The sequence below is a fragment of the Hippopotamus amphibius genome, chromosome 1 (genome assembly GCF_030028045.1).
Source record: "Hippopotamus amphibius kiboko isolate mHipAmp2 chromosome 1, mHipAmp2.hap2, whole genome shotgun sequence".
Lineage (NCBI taxonomy): Eukaryota > Metazoa > Chordata > Mammalia > Artiodactyla > Hippopotamidae > Hippopotamus > Hippopotamus amphibius.
In genome coordinates this window covers 193,975,287-194,002,189 of record NC_080186.1, presented here as the reverse complement: position 1 = coordinate 194,002,189, position 26,903 = coordinate 193,975,287, and the positions used below count along the sequence as shown (strand labels likewise).

Below are 26,903 nucleotides of genomic sequence, written 5' to 3'. Positions count from 1 at the left end.
ATACACAAGGCAAATCTACTCATTACTGTGAGATATCCCATTCTTCTCAGAGATGTTTGTTTGCACAAAATATCTATTTGTATTCATTCCCTGGGGTGTTAAATTGACCAAGTAGCTGATAGGAGGGCTCTAATTATTCAAATAATTTACGCCATGTAGGCTGATTTTTAAAGAAAGCCCTCAGACTTAACCCTTTGCCTTATTTTGGTGTTCCAGCCAAAACAATTTATGTTCAAGTACTCCTCCTGGTTTACTTATTCTTTTAATATTTTAAGTCTCCAATAAATAAAAGCCCTGAATTATTTCAGTTGTGTTAGCCATAAACTAATAGACAGCATCTGTGTTAGTCACACTGGAGATAAGACTCCCATTGGAAATAGAGCAGTTGAGGGTCAGGAAAGAAAAGACCCAAAACATCAGAGGACACGTACCCAAAGGGAAGCTCTGTATCCGTCAGTGGCTAAATAATAGAGAAAATTCTGCCTGATAATACAAACAATGTCTTTCTTTTGCTTCCTGTCTTAATACATTGGCAAAGCAGACAGGAAGATAAAGGTCATGATATGTAATAAATGCTGTGTTGGAAAGAAGGGGTGGCCTTTATTGAGGTAGTAAAAAAAGGGGGGGGAGAGAGAGAAATTCTCATATGCCATAGGCTGAAAAAAAGAAATGTAGCAGTGCCACAAATGGACAGGAAATATTAGGTACCTTCAACATGGAGAGAAAAAAAAAATCAAAGCAAACCAATAATCTATTTAAGACAGGTTTATCTAATACTCTGTTTCCCCAGGAGAAATATAAGTATTTTATTTCCTTTGAAATTCTAATCACTAAAATTGCTAGCTATCAATTTTTGCCAGAATATTAAGCTTGATCGGAAGTGAACTAGTTTGAAAGAGACATCTGAGTTGTGTGAATCCGTGTAGAATTGCCCAGCCTGTGCTTACTCGCAAGCACAGTAACCTGCTGCAGCCATCCTCGTCTGCCTTTGCTCCCTCTTGAATAAAATTTGGCCAAAGGCAAATTGTATCTCAGACTCTATCTCAAAAGGTATAATTATGGAGATACCAGAGGAACCTCATTATATGGACATCTTTACCTGTCAGGTTGTCCTGGATCATTCAACAGTGAAAAACATTTTAATGAGGCTTTAATTAAACCTGCAGAGATTTTTTTTTAAATAATGCTTATTTGACTGCTTTTACTCATATTCATTATAGAAGATATGGAAATTATAGAAAAGTATGAAGAAGTAAACAAAAATTGTCTACAATCCCCAGAAATATGGGTGTATATGTACACCCTGTGTGTGAAATATGTATTATACATATATATGTACATTATGTTTTAAAGCTTTAGATCAAAATGTATGCACATTGTTCTATCTTCTTTTTAAAATACTGTACCGTAAATATTTCTTCCAGCTATAAAAGTTATTGGCATGCATGGTTTTTAACGGCTGCATGATATGTGGATATTCCTGCACATAGTGCTTTGAAAATAGCCTATTTGTCTATAGGTGAGCTTATGTAAATGAGTTGATTATGTCTGCTTCCATGCAGAGAGACACTAATGGATATTGAAAACAAACAGAAATGTCACCGTGCTTTGAAAATGTTGTAAGTGAAGAATTCCCTGTGTGTGTAATAAGTGCAATAAGCTGAACAATAAAACCCAATTAGTCAGTGATTCTGGGTGGAGGAAATGAATCCTAGGAGACTAGACAGAACGAGAAAGGTGTTGAGATTTTCCAGAGCAGACAGACATAAACGTATTCCTTACTTAATGTTCTGGTTGGCACTTTTAGGAAACTAAGGCATGTTTCTTTCCTCTTTATTTCTTATGCATTATGATTTTTTATATATGTTCACTGTACTAAAGGTACAAGCTGAACTTTGTATCAGCATTGTTTAGGCAAGGAATGTGAGTGGAAACTAAGAGGCATGCCAGCTGTAGGGACAAATCTATACAACTGTATTTAGGAGTTCTGAATTTGAGTGTTTCTCTCCTTTAAAATTCAAAGTATAGATCTAGTATTGAAACTTATGTCAGTTGCATTGGGAAGATTTTATATCTTAAAAAAACTGAGGGCAGAATTGAAAGTCAAATCTACAATACCAGTATGTCCTTGTTATTGTACATTATTCTCTGGACAGCGTTTCTTTTGCTGCAAAAGGGGCCTTTAGCATGTTTTATTCAGTTTTCTCCAGACTCTTCTCATTGTAGTATTCGTGCCCTCGTATAATCAGTCTTTCTACTCAGAGGTCACCATGAGCTACTGTATTCCCAAGGCAGGAGGAATATGACAAAAATACAATTTGTAGAGGGAAAACACTCCATGGCCCCAGATAGTTAAAGGTCTTCAGACACCTTCTGTGAAACAGAATAATTTCACAGTGGTTTTATGCTAACAAAAATGAATTACCATTGGCATGTTTTATCAAATAAGCAGAATCAAGGGAACAAGGCTGCAACTTAAAAAGACAGGAGTCTACTGTAAAAGCTAATTAAAGTAACAGTTGATAAACCGTTTATGAGAAGACTGAAACACAGGTTGAGCTTAGTAGTTACAATTTATATTCCTTTGTTGTTCAAAATAGGACACTCCCTTCATCCTCTAATAAAGTCCAAATGATTTTAGCAGCATCTTCTTAGCTAATTCCAAGCATTCTCAATGCCACTTTGCTGTTTTAAAGAAGATACAAGTCTTGTTTGTATTTCTGTTCACTAAAAATTTATCGGTTTGTTATGACTGATGAGCAGCTCACAAGTCTTTATTTATTGAACCCATCTATCAAACACAATTCTAAATACCCTCCCCCATGCCGAGGCTCAGGGAAGCTAAGTGGATGCTCTTTTGAATTGGTTTCTTAATAACAGAATAGGCAGATGTGAATGATCATTTATCACACAGTTGGCCTTTCCGATATAGATAAGTGTGTATGGCAGTTGCAAAAAGCCATTTCCTAACTTCTTTTTTACATTTGTCTCATTTTCTTAAAAAAAAAAAAAAAAGTTAAAAGGCACATTTCTGATTGTTTCCCAGTCAGATGAGCCCTATAGTAGGAAAAAACAATAAAGTTCACTTCAGTTGTGATCCTTGAGCTGGTCATCAGGATCATGTGTTTTATTTCTCCAAGGCTAGTAGGACAAATGTTGTGGGTTAGTAATAAGTAAACCATCAGTAAGCCAAATCAGCTTTAACCAGAAGGGAAAGTGTCTGCTCTGAGTCATAAGCCAAAATATGAAAATCTAAAAAGAAATGCTTCTATTTTTTCATCCTCGTATCCCTCTTATTAATCAGTTGTTGTTGCATGGTTGTAATCTCATTAGCTTGGTTACTTGGCATATTTTGTCAGTGGTAAACTGCTAATGAATATCCTATTTACTCTCCATGTACCATAGAAGTCACAGAGCAGTAAGCAGTAACAAGAGCCGTTCGTTTTAGATAATGAAGTAGCGGTGATTTGTGTGGGAAATGGGAATTTATATTCTAAGAGATTACCAAGAGGTTCTTGATCATTTTAAAAATCAAAATGCCTGCCACAATTAAGCTTTTATACTATCTAGAAGTAGGGATACTTACTTTTTAATCCAATAATATTAGAGCATTTTATTAAAAGAAAAAAGCATGGCACAGTTTTTCAAAGTATGTTTCCATCTTGTTTAATTTGATCTCACCATATTTCTGAAAGTAAACCAGAGAAATTTCCATGCTGATGGGAGGGAATAGTGAGTGATCCCAACTAAATAGAAAAATATCCATTGAGCCATGAAATAGGTAATACAGGCACATAGCTAACAAACTTAGAGTTTAATTGGTAGTGTTTTAGGTTCTCTTGTACTATGTATGCTGTGTTCCTTTTCCTGACACAGTAGCTGCTACTTTACTTGTTTCCCAAATACCAAAGCCACTCAGCCAAATAACTTAAAGACCTAGAGCATTTCTGTATTTCTTAAGATAAGAATCAAAGTTTAAGTGAGGAAATGGAACTCACTGCAGCCTTAAATCATCTAGGAATTATTTTTATCTTTACTAATACAGAAGCAAGGAGTGACATTTTTAACACATTATTCATCCCAGAATCATTTATTGAGTATCTGCTATGATAGAAACAGTGCTAATCACTGGAAATACGACAATGACTAAGAAATGAGAAGGGTTATTTTTACATAAAATCACATTTATACCTTGCCACTTTGTCCCTTCTCAGATAATTTATTTTTATTTTTTTTAACATTTATTTTATTATTATTATTATTATTATTATTTTTGGCTGCATTGGGTCTTCGTTGCTGCACACGGGCTTTCTCTAGTTGCAGAGAGTGGGGGCTAATCTTCATTGTGGTGCGTGGGCTTCTCATTGCGGTGGCTTCTGTTGTTACGGAGCACAGGCTCTAGGCATGCAAGCTTCAGTAGTTGCAGCAAGCAGGCTCAGTAGTTGTGGCTTGCAGGCTCTAGAGCCAGGCTCAGTGGTTGTGGTACATGGGCTTAGTTGCTCCTCGGCATGTGGGATTTTCCCGGACCAGGGCTCGAACCCATTTCCCCTGCATTGGCAGATGGCTTCTTAACCACTGCACCACCAGGGAAGCCCTCAGGTAATTTAAATGTACAAAAAAAAGCATTTTTAGAACATCTTAGAGAATTTTATCATACATGTAAGGTATATTGCCAGTGGTAAGTGAAAACTATTAAAGAGAATAGGAAATAGAAAACTATTCTACTTTTTCAAACCAAAAAAAAAAAAAAAAAGAAAGAAAGAAAGGGAGATAGAAAGAAAGAAAAACAGTCGTTATTCTTTATGCCAGCTTTGTGCAAACCAATCACTATGGTATATGTATGTATTTATTAATTTATTAGAGTCTTAGAGTTATAATAAAAAGAAGACAAGCCAGGATAGGACAAAAAAGATACTTGTTCCATTAAAGAATAAACCTGGCACCTGAGCTCAGAAGACTATTACTTTAAAAAGAAAAAAGAATTTAATATAGTAAGATTGACAGGTCTGAGGTGCATTCACAAGAAAGAGATATGGCCAGTACAGAAAAGATAAGGGAACCTGGATCTAAGTATTTCACAGAGATTCAATGTATTATATTGCATAAAGCACTCAGTAAAGTGACTGGGTCATGCTGAGCTCTCAGAGTGTAAGCTGCTATTACTATTATTGTCATTTGTAGTTTATAAAGTACTTCTTTATATGTTATCTCTGTCAAGAACAAGTAGGGTAATTATACATCCCAATAAACTGGAATTGTACCAGTTTATGCCTAGTATAAATATGAACAACACCCCTTTCTTTTTCAAATGTGTCCCTGTTTGGGAATTAAATTATATCTTCCACTTAGCAGCAGGACCCAGAATAGAAGTAGAGAATTACTATCCCGAAACGTATAGGCTAACTGGGCTGAGGAACCGGGCAGTATCTAGGGTAGGCAGGTTACCTTTAATCACAAGTCAGTTGCACAAAGGTAGAGCAGCTTTAATACCGTTCCAGACAGATTTTTCCATCGAAGGCAGGGGTGAGGGTCTGTTCTGAAGAAGAAGGGGTGGCGTCTTTCAGCATAACAATCATAGGATAATAAGAATCTCAGGTGAGTACTGATGGTAGAGAGGGAAAAGGTGATGTTGACAGATCAGCATTGATGAATCAAACGACTTTGTGCTTCACTGGTGAAAGAGTGAATCTAGTTTTCTGTCTTGATTGTCCCAAAACATGGTTTCATCACTGAGAGAGAACTATAAAAAAGGATAAAGTATGGGGAGAAGATTAAGAGCTCTGGTTTAGACATGTTGAGTTCAAAATCCCATTGAAATAGATATTCAATCCAAGTGGAAATTTCCAAGTGGCAGTTTTATATGCCACTAGGTTCTAGGTACTTGAAATCTCCAGATTTCGGAGTCATTTGTCTGAATGACTTAAGCTTTGTGAGTGGGCCAAGATCACTTAATAAGAAGAGGCCTACTAAGAGGAGGAGACCAGGGACAATAAAAGTATGCCAGGGATAGACCTCAGAAAACACCAGCATTTCCATATGTTGGGCAGAATAAGAAGCAGCAAAGATGACAAGCGAAGATCTGGAAAGAACAATATTATAAGGAGAGAGTTTCCGAAGGGACTTTAAAAGTGCTGCCTTTGTCACCTGTAGGTCAGGATGAAGAGTCTGTCTATTGGTTTTGGCAACGAGGAGCTCTTGAGAAACTCATGCCGAGGCCATACAGGAGTGAAGTAGGGAGTGGAAGAAAATGCCTTCGATTTAGGAAGAAAGAGGATGTGAGGAAGGATGAAGCAGCACGTAGCCGCACACTGTCCCGTATGGTAGACACTAACCACATGTGGCTATTTACGTTTGGATGTAAATGAATCAAGCGTGAATGAAGTTGAGAGTTAAATTTCTCAGTCGTCCTAGCCACGTCACAAGCCCTCCACAGCCCCATGTGTCTAGGAGCTACCATGCTGGGCAACACGGGTATGAACGGTTTTCATTATCATAGAAAGCTCTTGTAGACGCTGCAACTTGTTAAAAGAACAGGGAAAATGGAACAGCTTGAAAAACAGCCTGTGTCAGAGGACGGCCTCTTCTCGTCTCCATGACCTCTCAAGATAACAAAGTAAGTGTGTTCACAGCCTGAGTCAAATCTTTGGCAGAGTAGTTGTATTAGAAAAGGAAAGAAAAAGCAGATAGGAAAGGCTCTAGAAGGCTCAGGGAGGGCTGGCATGCACAACACTGGAGTAGGGATAAAAAATAGACTTTCTCAAAAATAGACTAAAAAAAAGAGAGAGAGAAAGTGCCGGCACGCTCTCCTTTGGCAAAATCAGCAAGCAGATCACAAAGGCAGCCATAATGACTTGTTGAGGAAATAGAGGGCTGTAAACTTAAAGGGGGCTTTTTTCCATTATGAAAACCCCAATACTTCTATGTGAAACAGGAACTGATTTTTTTTAATTTTAGTTAAACAACAGATTAAAGCAGATGCATGTTGCAACTAGAATTTATATCAGTCGTGAGTAATTATAATAGCTACAATTTAGTGATATCTACTTTATGATATATGCTGGGCTGGGCATTTTACATTAACTTTAAATCTACAAAACAATTTTTGAGGGTAGCTGTCGTTATCTATTTTAAAAGGTTAAGTAACTTGTTTAAAGGCACAGAGTAGCTATGAAGTGTCAGAGGTTGGATTCGAACACTAGTGTGAAATGCAGACCAGACATTGGCATTGGGTGTTAACAATACAAGGAAAGAGCAGAGTGCTGTAGGTGCACATAACAGCAACCCCTAATCTGATTGCCAAGGCAGGCTTCTTGGGTGTAAGTGACACCTAAGTAACATCTGAAGATTGAGGAACTAGTTGATTACTGTGGAGAGAATGTCCCAGGAAGAAGGAACAACATCTTCGTAGAGTTGATATTCAAGGAAGTGAAAGTCCAGTATGTCTAGAATATCAACTGAAAAGAAAAAAAGAGAGTACTGAGAGATGAAACTGGGGTAGAGACCATCTAACTTCCTCCATTTATATTCTATTACATCCATTGCACTCAAGGTTAGATAGATTTCCTAAATCGAGATCTTAATAGGACTAAGAACAATGGTGTTAATGTTCCGGGATTTCATATATTCAGTACACCAGAAGTGGGGGGTGGGGGGAGCCTTTCTGGTTTGTGTATAAGAATGGAAGAGATAGCCATCTAGTGGTCTCCTGCATGTAATCTCTAGAAGAGAGATGCTGCTATGAAGCTGTGTTCTCACAAGGCCAATCCACTTGTGTGCAGCCAAGCCTATTACCTTGCTGAATTTTTGTTTTCCTAACCCAGTGATCAAAGGAACCAGGTACTCCGCATTTGGTATTTTATCAGAGCTTTTAAATTTTTACTGACAAACCTGAATAACTATGCATAGTTCTTAGCCTGTGTTCCTCCATCAACATTAGTCTAATGTCATGGATTCAAGTTTTAAAATTGTGTTTTGTCCCTGAAATCATCTTGTTTTTACTTTCTGTATAAAATGTTTCATGGCACAACAGCATATTAAGCTATTGATATTTAGCGTGTGGGACAGGAGAATTTCACAGTATTGGGTTACTTTCTCTCCTGTGAGGCAGAACGCCACTGTGGCCTACCAGAATTGGTTGCATTGTAATTCGCTTTGTTCATTTTACTGATACTGACCCTAATACTTGGTAATTATTTTCTGATTGACGGTCTCACCTGGGATAAGCTGCTTTCATGGGCAAGAATTGAAAGCCTACTCTGAATTATTAAACCAAGATTATTTGTAAACATGACAGGATCTTTTAGCATCATTTTGGAAAGACTTCATATCCCCTTGCACCGATGTTTTAATAACGTATGCTTTAGTGGAATGTATCCTGGCTAAACCAGTTATTATTTTTATTTCCTAATGGCCATAAAAAATTTTATAAGTGTTATCTGATTGTGCTATAAGTATAATTAAAACCTAAGCAAAAGGACTCCATAATCATAAGTTTCATTAGCAGCACATAGTATAGAGTGAGAAAACCTTTGGGTTTGGGTTAGAAAAACAGATTTACGATTCCATTGAGAATATATGTGTTTCCCATTCACACAGTTGATGTGAATGGATTTGAAGCCATAGATGTAAATGATCAGGATTAAAATGCTTCACGAACCTTCCGTGGTTGTATTATGTATCTATGGTAATATTTTATAAATAATTTGTTTTCATGGAATTATATTATCATATCCAGGTTTACTTCTTGGTATAGGAAGACATGAAATACATTTTAGTGATGAATCATTCCAATGATACTACTTTGTTAAAATCTTCTCTTTTGCTTGAAACTGACTTAAAAATATTCTTTTCTCACAAAATTATTTTTCTGGAATTTGTTTACTTGTTGAAAACAAACAGCTGGAGCTTCTTATAGTAGCACAGCTAACAAACTAATAAAATTTTGGTTTTCCAGTCACCAAGCTGATGTTACATTTTTTGTGTTTTATAAAACCTGCTCAAAAATATACATTTAATTTTTTGTGGATTACATTTTAATAGGCTTTTAAAGACAGCTTCCAAGGGTTTGCCTGTGAAGATATCTGTTTTCTGATGTAGCTGTTGATAATATTTTATTTTAGAAAGCTGATGAACTCTGACTTCCAAATCAGTCCAACGGCCTTGTGAAAACCATTTGTTGAAACATGCCATGCAGTCACGTATGCATTATTCTGTTTCTACTGTTATGCTAATAGAGGTTATTTAGTGTCCTTGGCTCCTGAGATAACAAAAGGAAATGGGTGGTTTGTAAAATGAAATGTGAAGCATATTATTTTTTCATTGTTCTGGAAAATAATCTTTTTCTCCCCATGCTTGAACATCTGAGAGCAACCTTCTCTCTCACTTGTTATGAGGAATCAGGAGGTGATATTTTTAAGGCATAAAATTTTGTAAATTTTGCAATCTTATCGACTCTCCACCCCTTCTCTCTTCTCTTTTTTTTCACAGGTGATTTCTATTCACTACTTTCCAAGCTGCTAGGAGAAAGGGAAGATGTTGTTCATGTGCACAAATATAACCCTACAGAAAAGGCAGAATCAGAGTCAGACCTGGTAGCTGAGATTGCAAATGTAGTCCAAAAGAAGGATCTTGGTCGGTCTGATGCCAGAGAGAGTGCAGAACATGAGAGGGGCAATGCCATTCTTGTCAGAGACAGAATTCACAAATTCCACAGACTAGTATCTACTTTGAGGCCAGCAGAGAGCAGAGTTTTGTCATTACAGCAGCCCCTACCTGGTGAAGGCACCTGGGAACCAGAACACACAGGAGGTGCGTTTAGGGCTTCTTTTAAAGAATAAAATGTGAAACGCTACAATCCACGTTAGCAAAATCTGAAGGGAATAAAAATTAATGGGTGAAGAAGCTCACCAGTGAAAAGGACTTATTAGAAAACACATGACTCGTATTTGGGGTATCAGATATCACCTTTGTTTGAGTTTTTCTTTTTGTTTTGATCCAATAATACATAAATTCAGTTTCTGTTCAATTGATGAACCAGAATTACCAGGACCCAAAATCTTTGGATCCTACTGGGGAGGGTGGCATATGAAATTCAGGGTAACAAATTCTTACCAAATCAACATTCTTCATTTAGCTCAATGGGAATAAACTGAGAATTCAGATCCATATGTAAACTCCCGGTGTATGAAATGGTTATACACAACCATCCTTTAAGAAAATTAAATTCCTCTCAGAGGAATCTTACACTTCCAACATTCTCATCCAATTGACTTGTAAAATGTAACTGTTTTTATGACTTTGATTTCTTAAGTTACATTATCAATTACTATCTTAATTGGAAAGTTGAGTAGTTATATCTGAAGGGACCGCCAACAAGTCAGTAACTATCAGATTTATCTTTTCTTCTAACCAGGACTGGCTTCCGTAATTAGAGGACAATACCTTATTCCCTTCAGGTTTCTGTACCAGCAAGCTGTGGATGCCTCCTCTTTGTCTTTAATTGTGTTGTGGCTTCTGTGATATTGATTGTGTTTCATGTTACTTGCTAATGTGGAAAGCCAGATAATACAGCATGTGGAGATATTCTCCAAAAAAGGAACGGATATGCATGCATGGCAGCTGTCCATGCGTGGGCTCAAATGGCACAGGCTGCCAGCTTGATGTTTTCAAATACAGCTTTGCAGGAATCCATAAATTATTCAACACTCAACTGAGTTTTATTTATAATTGAAAAAAATTAGCATGCAATGCCTTTTGCTCATACAGAAGTTTCAAGCATTATCCATTAGGACTGGCCTAATAGTCTCTATGAGGTGTTAAATGGAACCCAGGGTTTTACCTCTTCGTATTTAGACAGGGTCAGCCCTGCTCTAATTCCTTCTAGATTTTCCTAATAAAACTGTATTTCTCAAGAGGTGGTCCCTGGACCCCCTTGCATCATAATCACCTAGGGTGATTATGAAAACTCTAGACTCCTGAATCCTACGGAAGAACAACGGAATTGACATCTCTGAGTATGGTGTCTAGGAATGTGCAGTTTGTCATGTCCCTGTCCATTTCACAGACAGACGGGAGCCTATTAAGGACAGTAAATCATAACCCAAACAACACATAAATATAAAAGGGGAAAGGGCCACTTTGGTGAGAATACAATTCTATTCACGAGTGAAATGTTAAGAGTTGTAGCATGCTTTATTCCATGACTTGTCTTTTTTTAATTTATTTTTTATTGAAGTAACATTGGTTTATAACATTATATATAAGTTTATGTGTACAGCATTATATTTCTATTTCTGTGTACCCTACAGTATACTCACCACCAAAAATTTAGTTTCTAGTTGTCTATGACTTGCCTTTGTTACTCTTCGATTTGAAATAATATCATGGTCATTTATAGGCATCATAAGTGTCAATGTAAAAATCATAGTTTGACATAAGGAATTGTATTCCTAAAACCTACTTAGTTTTTCTAAGAAAGAAATGCTTAAAATACTCAAAATATGTTTACTGGCCAAATCTCATACCTTCCAAGGTGGTAAAAATGGCAGTGCCAAGGAGAAAAATATTCTCCAGGATCTGGTTCAGGAAGTTTCCTTTCAAGTACATGGGTGAATGTCACTGAAATAAAGCAAAGAGTTGTAGAAACATATAGCACAAATTCTAGTTACAGGAAGAAAATGTGCATGTATTTCCTTTCTGAAATGATTTATTTTAATGTTATTTCACTGCTTTGATTCAAAATTTTTAAAAAATTAAATGCAAAATCGCAAAATTCATATTTAGCTAAGCTATTTCTAAAAGTCTTTTCAATTTTCTTTCACTGTTTACCATAACACAAAATAATATCTAACTGTAGTTAAAGAAAAGCACTTAATAAATGCTATAATGTTAACAATAATTATGATAATCGCTGCCATTAATGTCATGTTGGACTAAGATTTCAAAAATTTGAAAACCAAAATAGTAGAACCTAAACATTAATTATTTTCGCTTAAGCGGCATCCGTGAGAGAATTTTCTTGCAGTGTGTAGGAAAGCTGCAAAAGTTGGCACTGTGAGTTGATAAATTGAGAAAATGACTTGGCAGTGTCCTATCATAATGGAAATTTGTGGCTCTTCAAATCACTGATCAATTACATTGATCTGCCTTGATGTTTTCCTGTGATATATGATGTACAATGTGAAAATATGCAACCTGGTACTCCTGTTTACACTTAACACACTTTGGTTTCTACCATTAGTTTGATCCCTATATTGAAACAGCATTAATAGAGTAGAAAGAAAATCATAGTCTTTATTCTAGTTGCCTTCTGGAAAGTAGATTCATTGAAAAATAAATTTAAAATCATTGAAAAATAAATTTAAAACTACAGACAGCTGTTCTCATGCTGTCATATTTGATTGGACTACTGTTTGCTAGCATATGGAAGCCTGATTCAATATATGTTGCGCACCTTTGGACATCAGAAAATACATCTGCATTTATGTGATGCTTCCCATCAGAGTCTTTAAATACTGTAATGATATATTTAACTTTTACTTAATTTCTATGGACAACTTTTTCTTGACTCAGAGTCCATTACTTTTAACATATTTCAGGTATATGCAGACCCTTAGGTTCAAGTCTTATAGAATTCCCCATAAGGTATTCAGTAGGCTGAATCTTCATCTCTGGAGGGGAGGAGAATAATGAAAACAAACATGTACATAGCCCATATTATGAGTCAGGCTAGTATTTGAGATGTCATAATTCATTTAATTCTCATAACAGCCCTGTTTATCAGCCTATTTATTGAGGAAGAAACTGAGGCATAGAAAGGTCATGCCACAGCTCCATAAACCAACATTCAAAGCCAGGCAGATTTGCTCCAAGTCGTGGTTTTTAATCACTTTAATACTCTGCCTCTCACAATAAAACAAAATAATAGGTAGATAGATGATAGATAGGTAGATAGAGAGATAGACAGACAGACAGATAGGGTGGTTTTTTCCAATCATCCCATCATCTTATCTACAGTTGTAATAACTGTAGGTGTAGATTGCCTGTGGTCATACTTTCTCAGTCAATATCCAAACAATTTGACGAAGGTGAAGATTCACTTGCAGTTAAATTTTTCAAAGAAAAGGTCTGCTAACACTTTTGAGCCCCTAGTTATGTCTTAACTCTCTTCCTCACTTCACTCCCACTAGATAAGACATTATAATTAATTCTTATTTTCTTTCTCACTTGAGTATAAATATTTCTCCTATAGTTTTAGTTAATTATAGCTATTGTTGACGCTTCTGATGAATAACAATCCCTGACCAAAATAAGGCATCCTTTCCTCACTAAATGAGATTTGCAAGGGTAGGAAAAGCAACCACTTTATTTTGTTTTTGTCGAAATCTTCTACTGATTTCACCAGGGTCTTTTCCCTAAGATTAAATATGAAGGGCCTTGTTGTGGTGAAGTTAAGTCATAGTCATAGGTTTGAAATTGTTTTTTTCTCAACTTCGTCGCATTCTGGTAGTCCTTATGTACACAGATAAATGAATTCCCTTTTAAATGCTTATTAATAATTTCATGTGAAAGCAGCATTGATAACTAACATTAATCTTTCCTAGAAAGGTATAATTCATTAATCCTCTTAGTGATTTGTTGAGACAATTTTAATGGTAATGTTTAGTTTTTTTCTAAATTTCTGGTGGAATATGAGGCTACACATTTACTTTTATTTATAATGAATACAAGGATTCTTCTGAAATAATCCTATCATTTGACATATGAATTTAGAGCAGCTGACACTTGGAGTTGGGAATGGCTTGCCCCAGGTCACGTGAAGAAATTTGTATTTAATTTTCAGATTAAAATTGTGAGTCTACAACAATAGTCATTTACTGAATTACTTCTTGAATAAAGGCTAAGAGGGATCTGAACTTGAATTTTTAACTTTTCCATGATTGAAAATGTTAAGTTTAAAGTAGAAGCCAAATATATTTTATCATACAATTTTTTAATAAGGATTTGAAATATTTTTAAATTGAGGATTAAAAAATAATAATCATCCTTGCTGCTGATGACTGAAGTCTGGCCCAAGCCTATATTTCCTTTTTTATGAATAGAGAAGATGACCTGGGGTGAGCCAGTCCTGTTCTAGCATTCTGTGATTCTGTTGTAAAGATGGGCAGGGATTGGGAAAACATCAGTATTCATTCCATATCCATACACCATGAGTCCTCAGTGACTGCTTTGATTCTTGATCATTTAATCTTAAAGAGAACAGCCTTTAACTACCTAATAATGAAAAGGATGATGACACTAGAAGCAAAAACATCAATTAACTGAGCTAGTGTTCACAGAAGAGAATGTGAACTCAGTTTCCCTTTAACTATTTTAGAATTTGCAGTTAACACAGAGACCTAGGTTTTGAGGTCCTGAAAACTTTGAGGCCTTGGCTAGGTAATCTTAATAAATATGAAATAATATTTTTAAATCAAATTTAAAATAATTTAATGTAATTTATCTGAATGTTCTTGCCATGCACAAAATAGTTTCTCTTTGCTTTGACTCAGTACTAAAAGAGCCAGGTTTCTCACAGTGTTAACCCTCTTATATATTTCCTCACATATCACCTTTACTGTTTTGAAAATTCACCAAAAGCATATAAATATGTTCTAGATATTTACACTGCTTTTTCTTCTTGAAAATTTCCAGCCAAAAAAAGATTCTTATAAGTAACAAAATAAGTTGTTAACAGCCTATGAGTCCGTGCTTTTTGCAGACTTTCGAGTGCTTACCAATCTAAGGTCAGTCATAATTGAGATTATTCACAGCCAGACTGAAGTCCTTTATACAATATTTCCAATATTTTATGAAAATCACATTTGAACCTAGAACAGTGTATTTATTTGGGACATTACGTATTTTCTATCAGAATTAGTATCTCTGAATTTTTATGAGCATCTCACTTCTAGTACCTGTTAGTAGACCACTGAATAGAAAAGTTCCAGGAAACATGACATTTGTTTATTGTCTTTAATGAAAATAATTAGCCAATTAGCATTTTTATTGAGTCTCTTCACAGTGTCTTAAGCACAATGTTAGGGGTAAAAAGAGGTAGTACGGGTGAACTCTAAGATTATAAGGGTGTTTAATGGTAGTTGACAACATAAGCAAGTAGAGACTGGAGCATAGAGTTTAGTGCATTTATTAGGCCATTATAGCGGGCTAGGCCCTGTGCAAGACTTAGTGACCAAACAGTAAGTAAGACATGATCCCTGCCCTCACAAAATCCCAGCTAGTTGTAGTGGCACTAGGCTCTGAGAAGCTGATGAAAGCAATTAAGTATCTATGAGGGTGAGTCAAAAATTATCCACACTCGGTCATATAAAAACTTCTGTTGCCTGCAGTGTTTTATCAGCGCTTTCCGTTCAAGGCTACTGTCTCCCCAGTCACTGCTGTGCAGGTGTGAACCTGTTACATCAGTTCATTTGTAACTGTGGTGCGAGCAAAAATGGATGCCCCACTTTGATTTGCACAAAAGAAGAACTGCGTGCAGTGATTTGTTTTTTGTGGTCTGAGGGTGTACCTTGTGCTGTTATTCATGGAAGGCTTTGTGCGCAGTGTGGAGAAAGTGTTTTGTCCCAAAGAAGTGTGTATGAATGGATAGCGAAGTTCAAGGAAGGTTGCACAAGCGTTAGCCATCAAGAAGAAGCCGGATTCACTTCTCATGAAGTAAAAACAGTGGTACGTTCATGGCTCCAGCTCACCGTGAAACATTTTTTAATGAGGGAATACGAAAGCTTGATGACAGATGGACAAAGTATATTGAAAAGCAAGAAGATTATGTCGAAAAATGATGTATTTGTCTTCTCTGAAATTTAATTAAATTCTACAGCCAGAGTGAGGATGATTTTTGACTCACCCTCGTATATTGTTATGAGGTTCAAGGTTCCCTTGGAGCCCATCCAGAATCTTCAGGAGCTGCTGAATGAGTACAGAATGACCACCGAAAGGACAAGCTGTAACTGAGATGAGAATGAATGAAGTGCAAGCTGGGATTCAAGCAACTTAAAAATAATTTAAAACATTTTCTTTGGCGAAGCCATCTATATGTCTCTAATTATAATACGTGTACCCTGTTTCCTGAGTTCACTTTCAAAAACACAGTTTTATTCATGTCACCCAATGCTTGAGAACCTTCAGTGGCTCACAGTTGCCTGTAGCCACAATTTGCATCCTCTCCTTCTGTTACGACAGGCATGATAGATGATGAATGCTTTTCATTCGAGCAGCCCCATTCACATCCACTGCTGTACAAATTTAGGCATGCCAGCTGTAACTCTGCTCCCTTTCTCCCCAACTCAGGAAGACATAGCAAAACACACATGAGTGAGAATGACATTCTCACGTGCTCTAATGTATTTCAAAAGTAAATTATTCCCAAACTCTGTGCTTTACTGCTATTAATAAAGTACTTGCAGCATACCTCAAAATTAATAATAATATAGATCAAGATACCACAGCTCAGAACTACATTCATTCATTGTTAAATCCATACCTTCCTGTGCTCTACAATGTATATTTTCCAGTCTGAACTAGAACTCGGGGTCTGTTAATCCTGTGTGTCACTCCCATACGCTCACCTGACATACACAGATATCCTTGAAGATATACAAATTGCTTAAAGATCTTGAAACACATTCTGCAATTATATTCATCCTCACTTTCCATCTTTCTGACTGAAATATTCTGTCTACTTCTGTATTCGATAAACCTTTAAGTGAGAACACCTACCCTCTTCCAGCCATGCCTCAAGAAGGGTTATGGGTCCTTTCCTGTGTTCCTGCACTACACTGTATCATAAGTATTTGCTTTCCGTTTTTTTCTCATTTTTTCCAATGAGTTCCTCAAGGCCCAAAACCATGCTTTATTTCTTTGTGTTCCCAGAATCTAACACAACACCTTACATAGACAGTACACTTAGGGAATGTTTATTGAAGATGCTTCAGCAAAGGTTGTAGGCAAAACCCTTCCAGGCAGCCTATTGATTGTGCTGTTTTTAATTTTTATTTTAAAAAATAAAGTTTGCCAAGGTAAGAATATTTTGAGTAAAAAGGTACTGTTTCCTTTTGTATAGTTGAGAGAATTATTTTAAAGTGTTTATCCTCACACTGGCATCCTCTGAAGTTTTCAGAAGCTGATTATACAAGCCCTGTGTTTCCCTTTCTTCCTCTAGTCTTTAATGTTTATCTTTGAGGGTTTCACTGTGTGTTGGCACATCCTCCAGAGCATGGGAAGGAGAAAGGAGACTCAAGTTGCTGCTTTTTTACTTCTCAGCATCTCTGTTGAAGCATTTCAGAGGGAAATACTGACACTGATACAAAGGATTTCATTATCTTCATAACTTTATATCCTCAGTATAGCACTCTGTACATCGTACCTCTTTATATTCGTGAGAGTTTTTGTAAAGGAATTAACACAATTTAACCTAGGTATTCTCTAAGTATAAATGTATTCTGAGCAGAAGTGAGAGTAATTGGTAAATCACTCAGTCACAGTTTCTGTTATTTTTTCCTTTCTCATGTTAGGAGACAGTGAAATATAAGCAGTGAAAGATTATCTCTCCATTCCCAATGTTATAGGAACACCGAAGTTAGGTGAAATGAGATTGCTCTTTTACATAGTTCCTTGTACAAGGTATCATCTATGATGGTTTATTATATGGTCTAATGTATATTGAACATCCACAATTTACACAGAAGTTAGATGAGAGAGACAGGCAGACACACACACACACACGCTTATTGCCCAAGAATCCTATTTATTTACAACATTTAAAATCTTTGTATTAAAATGGTGCCATCCACGTTGCCATATTTTCCAAAGATACAAATTTAAAGTAAGAATCTTGTCAAGGAGGTAGTCTCAAATTTGCCCCTTAGTGACTTAAGGACAGACTGGTTTTACAGAGCATCTTATCAACAGGAAAAGAGCATATCCCCAAACAAGTTCACAGTCACTTACTTTATTCATACCTCAGGAGGCTATTTGGCATGTGCATGTGGTATATTTTATGTAGAGCATGGCTTGATTTTTTTCTTTGCATCTAGTGACATTACTGCATGAACTTCTTATAATCATTGTGAATCTTCATGAGGTTATATTAGCTTTCTTTTTTACACTAAATATATGGGTTTATCTTTTAGATTTCCATGTAGAAGAGGCGCTGGATTGGCCTGGAGTATACTTGTTACCAGGCCAGGTTTCTGGGGTGGCTCTGGATGCTAAGAATAATCTGGTGATTTTCCACAGAGGTGACCATGTCTGGGATGCAAAGTAAGTAATACTTTTTCCTTCAAGGAGTAAATGAAAATAAAAATAGATGCATTGCTTTTCATTAAACTAATAATAATGGTGAGAGAACTATCAAGGTTCTTTTTGAACTTGATTTTTGTGAGCAAAACATATTTGTTCTTTAATATGTGACTGTGAAACTTCGCAAAGAGAAAGTCTTATGTGTGTGAAAACAAGATAATTTCACAAACTAGTTTATGGAAAGAAAGGCAATAACAGTCTGTGATTCTGCCTACTTAGCATTTTGCTCTCTCTTCCTTGAAGCTACCTTCACATTCCTGAGGAAAGTAATATCAAAGGCAGTTAAGACAGTGCATAGCTGAGGCATTTCAAGACTTCAGAAAAAGTGCGTCATGATAAATAATCAACTAAGAAAAATTATTGGTTGACGTAATAAAGCACTTTGTTATTTTCACGTACTGGGTACAGAACCATATTAAGGCCATTGAACTCTCCCTTTCCATCAGACTTCTCCCTGGCAGTGATAACAGTGCCTTCTGGGGATTATGGTTGGAGCAGGTTGGCCACCATATTATAGAAATAGTATGTTGGCCTTCACATTTTCGTATAGATTAATTTTATTACTCAAATTTGCTTTTTTCATGAGTACCGAAGACTTAAGAATAACAGTAACATCCCTGCTTTTCCCTTGGGTTTCTCATTTCAACCTTTTATTCTATCTTCCACTATCTTCTTATAGGGATTTTTGGTAAAAATATCTAATTATTGAGTGTTCCCTATGCTCCTGTGACTGTTCTAAATGTTTGCGTAAATTAGCTGACAGCAGTTAGGCACTGTTATTATCATCATTCACATTTTACAGATGAAGAAACCAAGAGAAGGTACGTGTTTTGCCCCAGATCTCACTCATAGTTAGCCTAGCAAAGTCAGGCTTCAGTTCCTTTCCATCTGACTCTAGAGTTGGCCCACTTACCACTTTGTTATACTTACTGTCTTTTAGAGGATTATGAGCACATTTACATGATTGTGTTTTTAAAAGCTTGCTCCCAAATTTAACAGGTTATCTTAATCCTCCGGAGTAATGAATATCCATTTATTCGTTTTATCACAAATTTACATATGAAGGCAAATTTTTAAATATCTTACAGATTAAGTGTAGTGAATCTTCTCCTTTCAAGTGTACAGCTGTAGGGTTTCATTTGGAAAATTGAGGATCCAGAGACACAGTTCAATTGTTTTCTTCCTCCATTTTCAGAGATGCTGATTAAACTTAGGCTAAACCTGCTCTGTCACGTATACATGTATGTAGTTTTCTTTGTGTAATTGAAGATGGAATTCAGTCAGCATTTCAAAATAGATTGATAGCTTTGTTACTGTTTAATGGTCCTTTCCAATTGTTACACTTGAAAATGGAATCTGAGAAAGAGACCACTTCAGAGTTCAAAGCCATCGAACTCAGCATCCCTATTCATACATCTCTGTTACATTGTCTTAGTCATTGTTGAACATCTAATGATATTTTAACAAGTGCTTTCAAAAGCAAACTGTTACTATTCATTGTAGCATATTCTTCATTTTAATGAATATTGCTATATTTTCTGCATGGATTTCTAGCCACATTTTACCAGACGAGAAAATTACAGCATCATTTTCTCCCATTGATACTGTTTCAGCTGGCTAAAGCTAAATTGGACAAAGTCCAATTTTCCATTTTAATGTAATATTCATTCCAAGTAAACAGCAGAGGCTGGAATAGTTTAATAGAGAAAACAAGGGGAGGGGGTGTTAGTCAAGGCCAGCTTGGGGTAGATGACACAAGACTGTGAAACAAGAGCTTATATGGCAGTCCTAGCTGAAGACCTGCTTTTTCCTGGCATCTTGCTTTCATCTAGATAACCAGTATCATGTGTAAATAGATTCCAGTTCCATTGCCAAAGTCCCGGTGTGTTTACCCTGATAAATGGAACTGGCAAAGGGGTGTTGTTAGAAACGCAAGACTTCTTCAGAGCAGGCGTGCTGATTTAGCTCAGCAAATCTGTCTTCTCTCTTCTTCATCCATACCTTTCAGGTGTAAGAATGTTTGTTATCTCTCTTTCCTTCCACCTCTCTTGTATCTCCTGTTGGCCCCTAGCAGCCTTTGCAATCCATGCTTGTGAGGAAGCTCTCTTCTGGCACTTGGATCTCTGCTTCCAACACTGTCTGCTGTACTGTTTACGAAGAGAATTAGAAGTGGATAACTCTGTTAGTTATTTTGTAAGAAAGTAGATTCGGATGTGTGGCCCTGCTCGTTGAACGGTCATACATGACCATCCTTCCTCCATGCATAAGTCGCATTATATAAAATAGACAAAGTACATAGTTTTTCTTTTCCCTCATTGAATATCCAAGGATTGTACAAAGAAAAAGACAGCACCTTCCTGAAGAATTTATTATGTACCGATGAGAGACTGGAAATTAAAGATTGGGTGGAAAGTACATTCTTGTTGCTACCGCTATTTGGATAGAGGGGTGAGAAATCCTGTATTGGTTTTCCTCAGAATCTTTCCTTTCCTGATACTTCTCATGTCACAAAGTTATAAGTTCCATAAGGCCAGAGCTTGCTCTAAATCAAATCTTAGCAGTCTATATCCCCTAATTTTTAGGAGCTGACCATTCTTTAAGTATCAGACAGTGCTTCAAGTTAGTAATAATCCCTAATTAATACTCAGTTCTTAAGCAGGGGTTGGGGGGGCGGTGGTGGTTGGGATGGGATTAACTGGGAGATTGGGGTTGCCATATATACATGACTAATAAGAAAAAAAATCAAATTGTACACTTAAAAGTAATCAGTACTCAAAGCTCCTTTGATGTCATCACATCAACTGTCTTTATAAGCACTGCAACTCTTCATTCCTATCTGATAGCCTTCATCAGCTCTTACTCTTCTTCTTAATCATGCTAAATAAGCATGGCAACAAAAATAATAATAATAGGAATAATGTTGATGATGATAAAACACTTACCCTCCTGAAAGATGACTGTCACTCCCTTTCTCAATTTGATTTCCATTTTCCTCCCTGTCTCTGCCTTACTTATGGCTATTTTGAGATGCTTCTTCTAGCTAAAACAGGAAATGCCTATTACCAGCAGGATGTAATGAAACTTTAAAAGGCCTCTTGTCTGCCCTAGTATTTGGGCAGCGTGGCAGCTAGAGCTCTTTAAAGTTTAAATGCCTCCCAGCAGGAGTTGGGTAGCTCCTACCTCAGTAACAGCTGTTCCTGGGTCTCTGTCTTAAAATCACTTTGTCAGAGGCTTGCCTCTTGGCCTTTTATTTCTCAGCTGTGGCTGAAATTCTCCTATGAAGGCCTCACATCACATACCCTCTTAAGTAAACCATGGGTTTTATCCCTGATTTTTAGGTGCTATAAGGTGTTTCCATTATACCGTTTGTCATTTCTTCAAATGGAGTTGAAAGGGATTTTGAAAGTTGTATCACTTGCAGTTCTTTCTGTAACCAGTAAGGGAGAAAACCCAACACGAACTAGCTTAGGAAAACAAGAAATTTATTAGTTTGTATAAATAAAAACTTTAAGGGTATGGTAGCTCAAACACCACCACCAGCATCTATTTAACACATTTTCCCCTGGTTGGCTCCATTCTTAGGCCCTAATCGATCTTCCTCCTCACTTGCAGCTTCAGAATTACAGATGAGATAGTCTATGTCCTTGATATAGCTCAACAGGAAATCCTTAAATTGAGTCTTTCAGTGTTCGTCTGCCTGACTTTAGATCATGTTTCTTCCATCCTGAACCAGTCACTGTGGGCAGAGGAATGAAATCCACTCGTTGGCTTAGCCGAAGTTTTTTGTTCTATCCCTGGAATGTGAGAGTAGAGTTGATATTATCAAAAGCAAGTGGACTGAGAGTGTGGCTCAGAATGTTGGGTCAACTAAAGAAAAACTGAGGTTTTATTAGCACAAAATGGGGCAGTAGCATTGGGCATCCAGAATAGCAAATGTCCACCAGAGAGCTCATCTCCAGCTTCCTGCTGGGACATCTCTGTACAAAATCTTCCAGTTATCTAGTGCTTGAATTCTTTCAATTCCAAGAAAGTCCCTGGATATGAGACATACTTTCCAATTATGGGACTCATCTAGACGTCATAAAGTTCTTCATTATGCTAAACTCAAATCTGTGTCCTGTAACTTCACCTTCATGACAGCCAAATGCAAGTGAATTTACTCCCATTTATTCATGTCAATTGTTTGCATATTTGAAGAAAGTCTTAACATCTCCAGACTAAATATCCCCCAGGCCCTCAGCCAATCTTCATGCTGACATGATACTTTCATCTGAAGGTGCTCTGGTTTCTCAGTCCTTCAAACTGTTTGATTAAGAAGTGGCCACAATACCTCATGTATTACGTGATCAGCAATGCAGTTATTTTCCTTGATGTGTATTCTAGATATCTATTAGTATAAAAGGATTGTATTCACTTTTCTTCAGCAGTTATTTAATCTTGTTACCTTGTGTTGAATTTGTAATCTACTAGAGTCTCCAAATATATTTCATAAAATTGTGCTGGTTTTTGCTAGAAATTCATACTTCTGCAGTGTTTAAAAAACACTTAATTCAGGATTTTATTCTAAGTACATTTCACTTTATGAGGTTTAGCATTGCTTCATTTATTATTCATAATTATTTTATTCTTAATTAACCAGGGAATGAGCTGTCCTTCCCAGCCTTGTATTAGGCCTGTTTGATGAGCATGCCTTTCATATCTTTATATGTGTTGTTTACAAAATTTGAATAGTTGAATGATTGGTTTAGCAAGTTTTGTTCTTAGAGACGTGGTCTTCTGGGAATCTTCTCCCATTTGCACCCCAAATAATTTGTTCACAAACTGTCTCTTCATCAGTGTCTTATGGACTCTTTCCAGGTTCTGTTGTTTCAGAAATCTATCTGCTTCCTAACTTTCATAAAAAGCAGTTCAAGATTTGCCTCCCTAGTTTTCTGGAGTCTCAGTTAAGATACATCTGCTTGAGGTCACGCTTCTGTATCTGCAAATTCTTTCATACCTTAAGAATTAATTGGGCCTGGAAAATTGAACTCAAAATGACTGAGTGGTACCTTCACATCTGAGAGAAAATTGTAAGGAGTTCTACAAAAAGAATGTGTCCATAGTCCAGTCTTCTCTCTCATGGTGCCATTTCCCATTTTACTCAAGACATTTTCTTCCAGTTTTATGCCACTTTCTCTGATTCTTCTTGAAATCATCTACAAGTTAAATTTGATAACTGGAGGGGAGATTCTCCAGTCCAGTGAGGTCAGTCTTAGTCAGAGAAAACCACATGCTTTTGAAGGCAGGACACGCGAGGTTCAATCTTTGTTACCGTTTCCTAGCTTTGAGACCGTATCAAGACATTTGAACTCCCTGACTCTGTTCCCTAGTCCCGAAAATGAAGACTTTAGAAACTGCCTCATTCTGTTAAGTGACTCATCCCCGGCGGCCTTACTGACCAAACAGAGCCCCGTGCTGAGACCCCTAGTTCTTTGTTTTTTTCATCCCTGTTGGGGATGTCTCTAGTGCTAGGTCCATCGGGGCACCGAGTAATCATACTGGCTTCTCTGTCTGCCCACCTTTTTCCCGCCTCATAGGAATTTTTCAATGCGTATATATTCAGAAGCAAGTGTTTTTAACATAGTATTAATTATATTCTGTTTAAAGCCTTTGGTCTTAGTATGGTATGTCTTTGCTTTCCTAACGTTAAGGGTACATTTCCACTTATTTTCTGATTTGAAAACCTATGGTCCTTTCTTCAGCCTCTTAATTTATATAATTACATTTTATCTTGCTTCTCTCTTCTGTTGCTGTTATTTATTTGCATTTCCTTAATTTTGATTGATGGCACAGAAGTTTATTTTCTCCCTATTGTAGTTCTTTTGTGTGTGAACATAGCAAAGCATTTCTTTTCAGCCTTATCTAAACTGTTTGATTAGCTGCTAATGTGCAAAATCATTAATGGGGGATTCAAACTGCTAAAATAAAGAACCGATGAATTCCAGCCCACAGGCCACAGTTCAGTCTTTTCTGCTGAGTGCTTTTTTAGAGAAGCAAACAGAAATCAGCCGTGCTCCAGGCACTATGTGAAATGTGCAGGGTATTATTATATCCTGTAAAAAGTTAAATGTGGTTGAAATAAAGACCTCTGTGCAGCATATAATGCGGGGTAGCTGCTTTAGAACACTAAATATGCAGTTTGCTATAGCAACGGTGTATCCAGCTCTATAATCTGACATCCATTTGTGAACTGTTCAAGGGTTACTTTTCTTTGAATTACAGGAGAGTTTATAAATTACTCTATTTGACAGATTTAATGTGTGTGTGTGTGTGTGTGTGTTTGAGATTTTCCCATTTCAGAAAAAAACATCAATTCCCTTTATTACTTGCCCTCTGTAACTACCAGGGGCAGCTGTTAGTTGCATGAAGCTCCAGTTATCCCAAGTGAAAGGATTAGGACTCGTCAACCAATCCATTGAGTGACTGAATGTCCCTTGATGCTGCCAGTTTAAGCATATAGAAATCTGGTAAAGGGTATCACAAAAGATTTTCAGTGAACACAGTTGGGCCTATTGTGTTATGGTTAATTCCTTTAAAGCTATGATCTAAGAATTCTAGAATGTTATTATTTGTTATGTTACTGAAGTAAATTATTCTACTGAAGTAAAAAATATATTCAAATGATGCTAATATCAGTAAATTCAAGAACTTGCCAAGTCACTGAAATCCTTGATGGATACAGGGGAAGTATAGTAATACTGTGATTAATAATCATAGAGCTGAATACCATAGGAAGAGTGGTTCGTCTAAAGCATCACATGTAATGCCCTCTGTGCACACTAATGGCATGGGGGTAATTTGTAATAATAATAAAAAAACTAAAAAACAAACCATGCTATTAGTTGTTACTTTGTAATAAGATACTAAGAAAAAATCTTGATAAGTTGAGAGATCTGATATTTTCCATGTATCCAGTTTTTTATTGTAAAAATCTGATTTATTTATTCAATAGCTTACTTATTTTGTTACTTATTTTTCTTTTGAATTTTTCATTTTCTATTTCACAATTTATTATAACATCACCAAAAAATAGACAATAAAATAAAAGAGTATGATCTTCAAATTAGTTACTTTTGCTATTTTTCCCACCATTAGAAATTTGACATTTCTAGATGTGAGTATAGATGCCCACACACAATTTAGGTTTGTGACAGCAAAATATCAACTACTTGATACATTTATTTTTATGTGTTCATAAGCAGTGCAGAACATTACTATTGATTAAAGATTTTTCCACTTACCTACACATCAGCTACAACATTTCATTTGATCTGACCAGCATTAGGACTGTGAATCTAGGTTTGTTTGTATTTCTTCCTTGACATAGTTTGTTTCCTTGGAAGTCAAGCCCAACATTGCAGATCTTTGACTTTGAGCGTATATGGCTGCCAGAGAGTGATTTAAACTAGAGTTTGCATTTTTAAATATTCAAGTGTCTGGAGAAATAAGCTGGAGCTATTAAAAAAATATGATTTAAATTAGAGGAATTCAACATATGCTCCTGAAGGTGGGGCGTGGGGAGATTTACTTTCTCTCCATCAGTAAGTTGTAGGAATGGTATTTCCTAAAATAGTAGGACCGGAGATTTAAGACTGATGGTGAACATTTAAATGAATGACAAGACAGACCAAAGAATACTGCAACGTGTTGCTTGGAGAAATCATGAACAAGTAAATATGTCACACTTCCTGTATGGTTTGTTATTTTGCAAATAAGAGATGTAGAATTAGGTATGCTGAGGTCTGAAAGGCTCTAGTTTTATCAGGATATACAAGAGGCATTTGGACTGCCACTATTATTAGCTATCAGTAGTGGGTCAGGGGCTTCCTAGGTGGCGCAGTGGTTAAGAATCCACCTGCCAATGCAGGGGACATGGGTTCGATCCCTGCCCCAGGAAGATCCCACATGCTGCGGAGCAACTAAGCCTGTGCGCCACAACTATTGAGCCTGCGCTTTAGAGCCCGTGAGCCACAACTGTTGAGCCCATGTGCTGCAACTACTGAAGCCCATGCACCTAGAGCCCGTGCTCTGCAGCAAGAGAAGCCATGGCAATGAGGAGCCCGCGCACCACAACGAACAGTAGCCCCCGCTCACCTCAACTAAAGAAAGCCCGCGCACAGCAAAAAAGACCCAACACAACCAATAAAATTAATTAATTAATTAAAAAAAAAATAGTGGGTCAGAACACTTTCTGCATGTCAAGTGGATAGCACTTGGTAAGAATTATGAGGACTTGGTAACTTTCCATGTTACTCCTAGGTGGGGGTGGGGTGGAGAACTAATGTACTAGTATCTTCCATGCCCATGTAAATAAACTGTAAGAATAAATGAAAATTTTAGGAAATACAAAATGGAAAGGGAAATCTAAATCTAATCAGTGGATTTTATCAATATCAATATACTGGTTATGATATTGTACTGTATTTGTGCAAAATGCTACCATTGAGGAAACTAGGTAAAGTGTACACAGAATCTCTCTGTATTATTTCTTGCAACTGCATGTAAATCTA

The 26,903-nt window shown here is 36.7% G+C and overlaps 1 protein-coding gene across 14 annotated transcripts in view; it reads left to right on the top strand.

Moving 5' to 3' along the window:
* Positions 1-26,903, top strand: part of PAM (peptidylglycine alpha-amidating monooxygenase) — a 275,420-nt gene that overhangs the window by 223,267 nt on the left and 25,250 nt on the right. For 8 of the 14 annotated variants that reach the window (XR_009054246.1, XM_057738299.1, XM_057738292.1 and 5 more), the window contains 2 exons: positions 9,487-9,807; positions 18,186-18,315. Coding sequence is in view for 13 of the 14 variants with exons in the window: in XM_057738299.1 (XP_057594282.1) it covers positions 9,487-9,807; positions 18,186-18,315 (451 nt within the window). In the remaining variant the exon portion in view is untranslated. The remainder of the gene's footprint in view (positions 1-9,486; positions 9,808-18,185; positions 18,316-26,903) is intronic. The other 6 variants (XM_057738350.1, XM_057738340.1, XM_057738357.1 and 3 more) reach the window with 1 other exon arrangement.